Source organism: Artemia franciscana, chromosome 18 (assembly GCF_032884065.1).
Source record: "Artemia franciscana chromosome 18, ASM3288406v1, whole genome shotgun sequence".
NCBI lineage: Eukaryota > Metazoa > Arthropoda > Branchiopoda > Anostraca > Artemiidae > Artemia > Artemia franciscana.
The window spans coordinates 36,969,852-36,983,732 of record NC_088880.1 but is presented as its reverse complement, the minus strand read 5'-3'; the positions used below and the strand labels follow the sequence as shown (position 1 = coordinate 36,983,732).

At 32.4% G+C, this 13,881-nt stretch overlaps 1 protein-coding gene across 1 annotated transcript in view; it reads right to left on the bottom strand.

The window, feature by feature from the left end:
• Positions 1–11,863: 11,863 nt before the first annotated feature.
• The window catches only part of LOC136038968 (uncharacterized), a 75,921-nt gene continuing 73,903 nt past the window's right edge, over positions 11,864–13,881 (bottom strand). The window contains exon 7 of the mRNA XM_065722487.1: positions 11,864–12,102. Within this exon, the coding sequence (XP_065578559.1) occupies positions 11,920–12,102 (183 nt within the window). The 3' untranslated portion in view covers positions 11,864–11,919. The remainder of the gene's footprint in view (positions 12,103–13,881) is intronic.

The window sequence follows — 13,881 nt, the reverse complement described above, 5'->3', positions numbered from 1 at the left end:
TTTAATTTTTTGCTTTTGGTGCTTTGTTGTTAGAAATACTTTAAAGGCCATGACGCTCTAAAATTAATTCGAACATGATGAAAATTAATTCACAAATTGTCAAATAAGCTAGCAACATTTATTTAAGGTTGACTCATAACTTTGACTCATTAATTCAAAAGGAAATATGAAAAGTATCTGAGAGATGAATCCAATAATTATAATTTAACTGATTTTGACTTCTCATGTCTTCTATATTTGACAAAAAAAGATGGCGTAGATCTTTATTCTGTTTGTTTCTTTCAAGTATAGTATTTTAAACTCGGGTGAATCAACAGGTTATTTTTACATGAAGATTTGCATAATTATTAAATATCATACGGGTATTCTTCATCATTTATCTAAGAGGAAGTTAGAGAAAATAGTTCGTCTTTTTCCAGTCTTCAATCAGTCACTGACAAAGTTCAAAGCTAAATAATCTGGATAACATAAGACAGGTAAATGAAGCCTGCAGGAATAAGATCCGAGCTTAAAATATCCCCTTGGAAGCTGAATTTAAGTTCATGTCTCCACTCCTTCAATAGCCTAATCACAAGCTTAAAAAATTGCGGAGATAATTTCTCACATTTTTCAGTTTTGGGAAACAATAAACCTTTCCGTAAATTCGGTTTAAGTGTGATTTTCTTTTACTTTAGGTTTTGGACGTAATGGATAATAAACAAGCGATAATGATCAATTATAGTACAGATTAAAGGGATTGTTCCTTTTAATTTAAAATTCTATATTTTCACAAGCAAGTGAAACTTGAGGTGTTATCGAAATTCAACCGAATAGAGGTTACAGCTTTTACAGAAGTATAGTCCCGCGACCATGGATCTTTAAATTTGATATAAAAAAAATCTCTCAGTTTATTCCATTCTGTCAGTCAGGTAACATCCTTCGAAAAAAAGTGGTGGTGATCGATTTTTTTACTAAGAGTGATCTTTATCAGAAAATTATCGTAGTCCCTTGTCTATCTTAGTATGATGAAATCCATTCCCTTAGTATCCGGCTGAGAGGTTTCCCAAGTATTTTTAATAGTATTGCAATTTTTTTGTCTATTATTTTCTAGTATTCAGAAAGCCAAAATGGAAACAAAAATGTAGATTCATCCAGCATTTGCAATCTAGTACTAAATGGTTAGTACAAAACGGCAACGCTGGACATTTTAGTTATTGATGCCAATTATCATAAGAAGGATTCAATTTGCTTAATGTTATTAGAATATTTTGCTAACCAGCAACCAGGGGAAAAACCTCTTCTGATGTTATTCTTAATAAAAAATATTTAATGTTGTTTCACTCCCTTTGTCTCCCTCTTCAAACTTTTAAGTATTATTTTTCAATAGCGTATGGGTTTTATTCTGGCTATACTGCATTTATATCTCATGGCTGAATGCCGAAGACCGGTCCGACATTTTCAATTTACAAAATGTTGGTGCAAAAATCCCTGTTTTCCATAAAAAGCTAAATGATTATCATAATTCCAAGAAAAAAAAAATCAAAAAGTGCTCCAGTGATAAAGACATTAATCGATTCGAAAAATTACTAATTAGGAAGAAATCAAAGTTTTTCAGGAAATGATTAATAGAAAACTAAAAAACTTATATTCTGTGAGTAAAAAGTTGCGTAGTAAGACACCAGACCAACTTAATTTCCATTTACCTGAACCACCCGAAGTTTTTGCCAATAACCTTTACAGAATCCTGGCTTCCATTGTAGAAAGCCATCCGTTATTACAACGCAGCCACAGGTTAAATGGGTAAAAAATAGTAAGTTCAGGGACTATTTTTTTAAGAGAAATAGGGACCCTTAGGAACCTTCTTGACACGAAAGCGAGATCTATAGGGACACGATCCAGCTGTTGTTTACCGTATGAACGACAAAATCAATACCATTCTTGATATTTAAACCGATCTTTTCAAATTATGAAACTAGGACATCAACAATTGCCTGCAACGTCATCATCTTCTGGAAAAATACGGATAATATTCAGGTAGTATCCCATTGCTTAGCTTTCCATGTGGATCTTCTCATACTTCTTTTTCTTTATTCTTGATGTTTGATTTGGCTTTGTTTCTTGTAGACTTCATCGGAAGTGCAGTTTCAAACAGTTCGTAATATACATCAAAAGAATTAGATTTTCATGCTGATTTTAAATATATAAGTTTCATCAAATTTAGTCTTTGTCATCGAAAGTTACGAGCCTGAAAATATTTGCCTTATTTTAGAAAATAAGGGAAAACACCCCCTAAAAGTTACAGAATCTTAACAAAAATCACACCATCACATTCGACGTATCAGAGAACCCTATAGCAATATTTTCAAGCTCCTATCTACAAAAATGTGAAATTTCGTATTTTTTGCCAGAAGACAAATCACCGGTGCGTGTTTATTTGTTTGTTTGTTTGTTTTTTGTTTTGTTTTTTCCCAGGGGTCATCGTAACGACCTAGAGGTCCTAAAATGTCGCAAGAGGGCTCATTCTAACGGAAATGAAAAGTTCTAATTCCCTTTTTAATTGACCAAAAAAATTGGAGGGAACCTAGGCCCCCTCCCACGCTCATTTTTTATCCAAAGTCAAGAGATCAAAATTTCGAGATAGCCATTTTGTTCCGCATAGTCAAAAACCATAACACTATGTCTTTGGGAATGACTTACTCCCCCTCAGTCCCTGGGGGAGGGGCTGCAAGTTACAAACTTCGACCAGTGTTTTTCTCATCATCTGAAACCATCGAGTGTTCTTGATGGCTTGGAAAATGATTTTGATTTATTTATTGATAAGTGGTGTAAGAAAGAGAATAAAAATAAAGAGAGTTTTCAAAGTTGGAAGAATTTAATTATTAGTAGAGTAAGAAATAAAATATATTCTAACTTAAAAAATAGTAACACTAAATCATTATTTTATAATGCGAAGATTAAACAAGCAATTGCTAATCTAAAGAATGAATTTGTAATTGTGCCAGTGGATAAAGCTAATAATAATTTTGCCATAATTTGTCAGAAGCTGTATTGTGATATCTTAAAAAGGGAGTTATGCACAACTAATGTTTATGAAAAGGTAAATATAGAGGATGAGAATTTAATTGAAAAGACTGAAGAAATACTTTTTAAAAATTTTAATATTAAAATAAATGACAATGATAAAAAGTTCCCTTTCCTATATTGGACTGTAAAATTTCATAAGAATCCCCCTAAACCACGGTTTATTGCTGGAGCAGCTAAATGTCCAACCCGCATTGCTGCTACTGACCTCTCTTTAATTTTAAAGGAAATTGTAAATAAACTTAAAACCTATTGTTCTGGTATTAAAAAATTTTCGAATTTTAATCCATATTGGAGTGTTAATAATTCACTGCAGGTGATAGATTCTTTAACAATGGTTTCAGCTAAAAGAATTGAGTCTTTCGATTTTGCGACAATGTATACTAATTTATCACTTAATTTAGTGTTTGATAATTTAAAAACTGTTATAAAGAAATCTTTCCTCTTATCTAGTAAAAGGTTCTTAAAAATAGACAGTTATAATAAAAAAGCCATATGGACAAACTGCTTTAATACTACAGTTAACTTGAGATGTTACAGCTTGGATAAGATTTTTGAGTTATTGGAATTTGTTTTATACAATACTTGTATAAGATTTGGGGGTGATTTGTACAAGCAAATTATGGGAATTCCCATGGGGGGGAATGCCAGCCCATTTATAGCTGACTTGTTTTTAAGTCAACTAGAATATAAATATATGATGGATGGGAATAATCCAATTAATTTAAAACATGCTTTGTCAAATAATAGAAGATATTTAGATGATATTTTGGTCTTAAATTGTAAGGATTTCATTGATATTTCTAAAAATATATATCCATCAGAGCTTATTCTTGAGCCTAGTCATGGCGCTGGTCATGAAGATCATTTCTTAGATTTAAATATTAATATTTGTGATAATAATAAATTAAGTTTTAAAATGTATAATAAAACGGATGATTTTGATTTTGAAGTGATTAGTTTCCCATTCCCTGAAAGTAATATACACTCAAATATCACATATTCAGCGTTTTTCTCACAGTTACTTCGTTATGCAAGGATTTGTAGTAATTATATTGATTTTAAAAATAGATGTAAAATCTTAAGCCAAAAATTGATATCAAGAGGTTTTTCTGCAAATAAATTAACTTGGCAATTTAAAAAATTTAGTTTTCATTATAACGAACTTTTAAATAAATATCAAAAGAATTATCTAGAAATACTTAAAGAAATTTTTAACTAATTTCGGAGGTTCGAGAAATGTTGTCACAGCGCTATTTATTTTGAATTGTGTTCTAATTGAGTGGATTTTTTTTTAAAATTAGCCACATGGTAAAGATGAATTCTATAATTGTTTAGTTCATTCAGTTTTTTTCCAATGTGTTAATATTTGTGATTTGGTAAAATTTATAATATTTAGTTTACCTATTGTTGCTAAAGGGAGGGATATGTTAACAAGATAAGCTTGTTTTGGTTTTACTTGGTTGTTTTACATTTGCTGTTTTTTTTTTCTCATAGGCATGTATTTTGGGGGTGATACCTGACGCGGGGATGCCATGGATATTCTGTGGTAGCCACAACACTGTGCTGGGTAGAGAATTTAGAGTGGCGAAACCCTATATAGGCCAGTGTATTCTCCTGATGAGCCCTTATGTTGGGTGTTGCCTCTGAATTATTTGTCTATATTATTTTTTCTATTGTTCGGTAAATGACGACTTATACTTATTGACGACATGACTGCCTGTCCATGGATTATTCTTTATGGTTGATTGTGTGTGGCTATACTGTTTGACCTATGTGATTGTATGGATGAGTAGGGTTAAGGCCTCATTCAAGTGCTGGTCTATATTAATCACTAATTTAGGAAAACAGTCTTCCTTTTCTCCTTCTGTCTCTTTTTTTTTTTTTTTTTTTTTTTTTTTTTTTTTTTTTTTTTTTTTTTTTTTGTGTTTGTGCTGTAGCATTGGTGATTTCTCTTTTCATGATATAATAATGGTTATTGAGAAGTGTACAGTCGTTTTCAGGGGATTTATTTTTTTGGTTTTGGGGGTGGGGTTGAGGGGAGGGGGCTATGTGGGAGGAGTTTTCCTTGGAGAAATATGTCATGGCTTTGGGGCAGAAATTCAATGAAAAGGGCGCAGGATTTTCAACAATTACTATAGAAAAAATAATGAAAAAATAAACATGGAAAAGTTTTTTCAATTGAAAGTAAAGAGTAGCATTGAAACTTAAAACGAACAGAGATTATTACGCATATGAGGGGTTCTAAAAATACTTTAGTATAAAGAGCGAGTTATTTAGGAGGAGATATATACCTCGCTCTTAATGCTATAGTATTTTTAGTAATTTCAACTATTTATTCTACGGCCTTTCTGATTCAGGGGTCATTCTTAAAGAATTGGGACAAAACTTACGATTTAGTGTAAAGAATCCGAGGTATTAACGAGGTTACAAACCCCCTCATATACATAATGAAAATTAAAGAATATAAAAGTTTGTTACGTAAGTTAATTCTTAATTTACGTATATTTTTTACTAATAAAAAAATTCGTTAAAAATTAAAATTTATAGTTGCCTTTTTATGTTACCGAAAAATTGCATGGCAACTAGGCCTCCCTCCCCATCCCTTAGTTCTCAAAATCGTCTGATCAAAACTAAGAGAAAGCCATTTAGCCAAAAAAAGAATTAATATGCAAATTTCATTCTAATAATTTATGTTTGGAGAGCCAAAATCAAATATGTATTAATTCAAAAACGTTCAGAAATTACATAAGAAATACTAGTTTTTTAACTGAAAGTAAGGAGCGACATTAAAACTTAAAACAAACAGAAATTACTCCGTATATGAAATGGGTTCTCCCCTCTGCAATCCCTCGCTCTTTACGCTAAAGTTTGACTCTTTGCCACAATTCTGCTTTTTAAAACAATTAAAAGCTTTAGCGTAAAGAGCGAGGGATTGCGGAGGGGACAACCCATTTCATATACGGAGTAATTTCTGTTCGTTTTAAGTTTTAATGTTGCTCCTTACTTTCAGTTAAAAAAACTAGTTTTTTTATGTAATTTATATATATATGCCATACTAAATATCATATTTTTCGCAGAGGATGAACAGCTTTCCATTTTTTTATGGTGGGGTTGTTTCTATAACTTACTGTTTTTTATATCAATAATTTTACATCATTTTAATTTCAACAGATGTATTAGAACATCAACCCTCAGCAGATTTTAGATTAAATTTACGACCATTTCCACAACCTACTTACAGCGTATAATCATCGAGTTTCCCTTTAAATTGCTAGGAAATCTTGGTTTGGACGTTTATCGGAGTAAAATATTTTGAGCCCCCCCCCCCGATAGAAAGAATCCGGGATCCGCCCCTGTCTCACGGGTACCAACTGGGGATCAAATACTGGTTGATACAATTTTTTGCTATTATTTCCCTATTAGAGATTGAAAGTATAATCGGGAAGCTAGTAATTCATTATTTCCTATTTCCTCCCTGTTCCAAATGAGTACCCCGAAGGCACTCTCCGATATCTTTTCTTCTTTACAGCTACAATAAACAGTCTCGATAAAGAGTTTCCCAAGATCATATATTTTTTTTAGTATTTTTACGGTATTTCAAACCTTCCACAGAAACTTAATGATGCCTTGGAATAAGACACAAAACTAAACCTTTTTAAACCTACAATTGTGCCAATATATTTCCCTAAATTCTCATCTATTTTTCTTATAATCAGATTTTTGGTTCCTCACTAAAACTGCTTGATGTCACAATATTTGCTCATTTAAAATAAGATATCCATACTGACAATATTATCCACAGGGCCAAGTACCTATCTCCATCCTTAAGCTCCCGAATAAGCTTTTGTGTCTCCCCTCGAGATTCTTTAAGGATTTATACTTCCTGTGTCCGTCCGCATCTTCAATATTCTTCTCTGGTTTGGCACCATTTCATTTCAAAGGAATCTGATAAATTACATCTATTCAAAGAGGAGCCTTACGGATAATTTTCAAATAAGATAAAGTTCCATTCTTTTCTTTAAATCACATTTAACGTAGGAAGAGTAAAAAGCATTGGAGTTAATTTGTGCCTCTGATAAAAAAAAATACAATGCAAAACTTTTGCACAGATAACAATTCCCTCAAAAAAGCCTCCTTATCCAAAATTGACCCACCCTAGACCTTCTCTCAGCCTGTTCTTAGCTTATCTCTCATTCACCGCTTTACTTCAGGATAGGAAAAAATCCGGTTATATCAAACAGCATATTAACAAAACATCCAAACAATTTACTGCTTGGAATTCATAAATACTCGCTTTTTACTTCCTTTTTTCGATTTAATTGAGCATTTTTAAATTTAGTAGTATTATGTTGTTTAAATTGTCATCACAGGCTATAGGCTGTAAATGTATACCTAAGTTTTTTAAACTTTTTATTAAACTTTTTTTTACAGCTTTGCTAAAACAACGTCCTTTAGCATTTTTATATGTGTAATTATCTTCAAACGTTTTGATGTTATTCTATCTTTTGATTTCAGGCCAAAATACAAATTCGGGCTAGCTTGGCGTGTGATAGTCAATTAAAAAAATGATAATCTTATTTTCATTGTTCATCCCGCTTTCTGTTCTTTTTCAGATAAAATTCCTGTTTCCATAATTACATTTGCTTAGATTTGCCTATAATATATTTTTAAATAACAAGTTACAGTCTCGTTGCTAAGCTAGATTCTTTTACTATAAGTGGGCTTTCAAGTTAAATTATATTTTTGTCTTCCTGATCCGGGTCATTGAAAGATAATATCATACGAAAAAGTCAATGAATATGAAGTCTAATCTATTGGATTGGTTCGTGCCATTCTGAGGTCCACCCCAACAGAAGTTTTCCTTTTATGAAAAATAGTGACTTTGGAGTTAGTTCATTTATATACTTAAAACTCTATGTTTGTCTGTTAATATCGCGAGTTTTATCGGATTTGAGATTGAAAAATATAAGTTTGTTATTTTCTACAACTGTGTGAGATTTTTCCCCGAACTCTGACAAGGTAGGAAAAGTTTTCGATAAGTACCGTCATTACAATTTCGACAGGGGTGGGGGGTCCGTTTACCCTCCAAAGGGATAGCTAGAGATATTTCGGTGACCCAGGTTGTTTCACTCGTTTCCGAGAGTCGCCGTTTGACAGTTCGATCACATTACTATAACCTGGAAAAGCGTATATCGTAACATGGTATTGACCTACTTTATATTGGCTTATATTCGGCCAATATTTATATTGGCCACGAGGCTCTCCATTACTATATTTGGCACGAAAGCGGCTTTCCACGCCAATAAGTGCTGTAGCATCATCTCCGCGCCTATATCTGGTGGCAGCCATGGTTTCCATTACAATACTTGTCTAGATGACATTTGAATTTATTAAAAATTTCTTTGTTTACAATAAAAAATTTCCGTATTTGAAAGTTAGAACTGCAACTTCAGTTACAGTATTATGCTTCCACTTAATGATTACCTATAAATGCGCAAAGTCAATCTTGGGTCTTAACAAAATTACTTATTTCTTTTAGCAAAAAAAATTATTTCTGCAAGTATATTATTTTCCTGACTGAGACAAAAGGCAAATATGCACCTAATATTATACTAGTAATTTTTAATTTATTTTTAATGGATTATTTTGTGATTTCCATCCATCAGACATGGAGGCATTTAAATAAAATAATATTACTTAACTCAAGGATAAAAGGTACAAAATCCTTTGGGACTTCCTCGTTATTTCCTCCTCGTCCACACTTTCTCTATGTAAGCTCTTGGATGCGTTTACTTTTAATTCAAGCCGTAATTGCAACAAAATTTTTCCAAGTATTTTTAAAATAATCTGTCCTCTGCTAACGTTTCTCTTAAATAAAACCCCTCCTAGATTGAGGTTGATTCCCAAAGTTACAAGTAGGTATACCTGTCACAACAATGCTAGTAACCTCTCAATAGTGCGTGGCCCAAAGTGCTAATGCTTTAGAAATAACATAACACGGTTAGGTTAGGTTACGTTAAGATACCTAACACGGCATCAGCTGAAGCTCTTTTTAATAAAGTAAGGGAAAAAAGATGTAACTACCAGCCGAGTATGTCTAATTCAATTTCAGCTTTCAATCAAGTTACCAAAAAATTGAAACCCCTGTTTAGACCTAAGACACCCAATACGCCCCAAATTATCCAAAAAGTATAAAATGTTTTCCCAATTATGACACCTACCTTATATTCTAGATCATAATGAACTAATGGTATCACATTGGGTGTCAGTGAGTCTCTTCTTCTCTACTTACAACATGCTCCCATCATCACTGCTCTCCGTTTCTATCTTTTTCAATAGACGCTGTTCAACTTGTTTGGAATTTGAACTCTTTTCAAAATCAAATAAAAAAAACTAATTTTTTTAGCTGAAAGTAAGGAGCGACATTAAAACTTAAAACGAACAGAAATTACTCCGTATATAATATGGGTTGTCCCCTCCGCAATCCCTCGCTCTTTACGCTAAAGCTTTTAATTGTTTTAAAAAGTAGAATTGTGGCAAAGAGTCAAACTTTAGCGTAAAGAGCCCTATTCTCTTAAATAAGGCAAATTTTTTCAGGCTCGTAACTTTCGATGGGTTAGACTAAACTTGATGAAACTTATATATTCAAAATCAGCATTAAAATGCGATTCGTTTGATGTAGCTATTGATATCAAAATTCAATTTTTTAGAGTTTTGGTTACTATTGAGCCGGGTCGCTCCTTACTACAGTTCGTTACCACGAACTGTTTCATACAATGAGATTCTTTTCCACGACTGAATAAACACAAAATTAATGTCAAGTGAACAGTCCAGTTTTACTGGTACACTAAATATATATCCAAGGGCACTTACAGATCAATGAGTTCTCCACTAAGCAACAGGTATAGTACATGTGGTCTTACTAAACTGATTTCCTCTCTCGGGGATCGCCTTAAGTGTTTTATATTTCATCGCACTTAGATTCAGTGTCTAATTAAATAAAAAATAAGTTTTTTTCAACAGAAAGGAGTAACATTAAATCTAAAACAATCAAAGGCTCTTCGGGCTAATGTTTTTTGCACTTTTAAAAAAGCTGCCTATTCTAATAAAATCGCCCTTGTATTTCAGGAGTCATTCCTAAAAAATTGACACAGACATTCAAACTTTAGAATACAGATCAAGGTATAGACGAGGGAGATAGCTCTTTAATATACGGAACGATTTCTATTCGTTTCAGATTTTAATGTTGCTCATTATTTTCATTAAAAGATGTTTTTTGATTTAAAATCTGAGGGTTTTTCAAATATTGCCAGTAAACCTGGCTCACCCTCTACTAAAAATCCTTCCCCTTACGGGAATTCCTCGGTGGAAAGTTCCTCCATTTTAAATTACCCCCACCCTGCAATATTCCTTCTGGATGATTACATCCACACAGAAAACTCCCCCCACCCACCATATAATTTCTTGCAGAAGATTCAGTCTGAAAAATTTTCCTTAACCTGCTTTTGAAGACATTATTTTCTGGAAATCCAAACACGCTGAAAATTTTTCCCAAGCTATTCCCCAATGACAGCTCCACCTATAAAATTGATTAAGCAATAAGAAAGTAAGACAAATAGGTGGAAAGTTTCTTTATTTCCGGTTTTCTTTATTCCACCTTTTTCTTTATTTCCTGACTCTTGCTGTAGTTCGTTTGTTTGTTCTTATATTTTATTTTATTTTCGTTTGAGATAGATGAAACAACACACAAACTATTAGGTCTTTCATGCTCAGTGGAGTCATTTTGGACGTTAAGATGGGGCAGCAGGTTAATAATAATTATTCACTAGAAATTTAGAAGTGTCTACAAACAGGGATACCTATACTGATCTTAGTGCTCTATAAATATGGTAATATGGTAGTATAATTTGGTAATGAATGTACTAATATGGTAACGTAAGTGAAATAGGCGAAATCCATTACTCTATAAGGATAGAAGTCAATAATAGCCTATACCAAAGAAAAAAGTGAGATAATTCTTAAATACTGACGAAGACCACACCGCACAAAAATAACAAGTAGAGCAACAGAGAATTTTCTTCTTAAGAAGTGAAAATCCAGGCTTTAAGTGAATATTTCGACTTTTTGTCCAAGAGAACAAATGAAAATATAAATGAAACTTGCATTAGAATACGACCATTAAAACTAAAAAACATTAAAGCAGTCCTAGCATCCTGAAAACAACCCTTGGATATAGGGTCGAAACATTCACTTAAAGTTTAGATTTCTACTGTGTTAAGGAATAGAATAGTTCTACTTTATTGACATGCTGATTATCACGACATAAGTTCCCTATTGTTCCGCTTGTTAGTTGTTATTTAAGAGACAGATCTCTATAGTAAACTGTTACTCCGACTTTTCTGTGTATTTGAATCCAAAAATTGCCGAGCTTCTACTTTGAGGTTATGATCCACTGAAGGACCATCCCGGGGACTGAAGGCTATTTTTCGAAGCACTCTATAAAATACCTTCATTAGGCTACTCGACTATGTAAGATTTACTAATATTAAAAATTATTAAGTTATTTGTCAGTTATTTAGTAAGTTAACAAATTAAATTCTAATTTTGAAATTAATTAATGAGTTGGCTGTTTTACAAGCAGTTTTTAGTTTATTGTAATTCGAATCTATAATTTAATTTATCATTCTCTCATTTATTAATTAAAAAACGTGCCGATAGTTGCTTGATTTATTAGATTATAATTATTTGTCCATATTATATGTTAATTTAGTTTGCTTAATTTTAAAGTCAAAACAATACGTGGCAAAGGAAAATTTGTATTGAAAAAAATACATCTCCTAGTCTTATAAATATTGCTTAAAGCTCTGTTGCAGGCATGCCAATAATATATTGGAATAAATCTGATTGTTGCTCTTTGCGAAGTCTCGGGGATGTTCCCAAAATAGATGCTATAGTGGTTTGACAGTATGTCAATATGGTACCAGTGAGTTGGCCAACAGTCCACCCTTTTGATGACACAGCTTCAATGACGGATTTTAACTGCAAAAAGAAAACAAAAATAGCATCAAAAGATAAGCTACGTAAAGAAAGATGTTAGATCTACAAGAAAATGTGAAACAAAATTTTGACTAGTCTGAAAAAAGAGGGAGGAAGCATCTAAGAAACAGGGAGGTTAAATCAAACACAAAACGTTTGTTGACGTCCTTTTTCGGTTTTCTCCAAGAGAAAACCGAAAAAGGTTTTGGTATTTATCTACGATTAGATAAAAATATCTATAGTTTTGTGTTGTTTTTCTGTAAATAGTAATATTGAGTTCATCTAAGTTACAAATAACTAGCACATCTAGGAATAAGATTTTATTTACAATTTCAATTTTTAAGGTAAACTGTAAATTCCTATCATATGTATTAAGGTGATCTAAAAAACCCTAAGTTCATTTTCCCCATAATTCCAGAGTGAAATTACGTCATCCATGTAACGTCCCCAAAAGATATGTTTCAAAAAATGCGAATTTAATGCCCAGTTTTCGACATATTCTACATAAATATTCGCAAGTAGCCCGGAGAGAGGCACACCCATGGGTAAGCCATTTATTTGTTGGTAGAAAGAATTACGGAATTGGAAATACATTGAGTACTTGTTACAAAGTTTAACCAAGGTCATTAAAACGTCGTAATCAAATCCTGTTGCTGAAACTTCTATTAAGTCATAATTTTCATTTATTTTATTTTCTAATAATTTCTCGGATTCTTCTACATGAATAGTTGTACATAGACGCAATGTCAAAGTTAAATCAAACAAAAAACTTTTGTTGACGTCCTTTTTCAGTTTTCTCCAAGAGATGAGGTACTCTTGACAAATTTTGCGAGTGGGGAGACTCTTCTCGTTTCCTCCCATGCGAAAGCCAATAGTCTGGATGATGACACCTAGAGTGTCAGACAGTATCAAGATATCACACATTGGTCTGAAAGATTTAGGTAGTCAAGAGGGAATGGAACACACTCGTAGGCTCAGCTTATATAGATAATTTTAGTCATTAAAGAAAAAGCATTCTAAAAAATTCCAAAAATGGATTTAGAGCTACAGTTAAGGCCTACTAAAGCCCTACTCAATAACAGACTGCTCAATATATAGACATTTTTTAAATAGTTTAAAATAATAAGCGCTCTTAATCTTGTTTCACGGTTCCTCAAAATTCCCTGAAAAATAAAACTTACCCTATTCTTTTCCTAAGACAGTGTATTTTTGGTATTTTGACAAACTGGATGGACTTTTACCCTTTTGATTCAGTTTAATAGAAAAGCAGAAGCTGTTATAGTATTGGCATCAAAGTTTCATTACCCTCAGTTTTTCCTGCAATATTTCTATGGTATATTATTGACAACGAGCATAACATATCAAGCTTTTTGATTTAGTTTAAAAAAAACATAAACATTCTGTGAAAGCTTCTACTTTACACCCATTTCTAGCCCTAAGATATCCACTTAGATTGAAAACCTAGTCCATTTAGAAATCCTGGAATCACTTAAACTACCTTCTTTTAGTTAAACATTATCAATAATTATCATTATCATTATCAATAAATATCAATTAATAAACATTATCAATTATCAATAATTATCATTATCTTTTAGTTAAACATTATCAATAGCAGTAGTAGAAGCAGTTGCAGAAGTAGTATGAATATTAGTAACCTTTGGAGAGTCAGCTTAATACCTTTAGCCGCTGCTTGTATATTGCTAATGTACTTCTTTGAGATCCTACATGAATATAATGTGTATTGATTAAGTTCATCACCACCCTCACTATTCCCTGAAA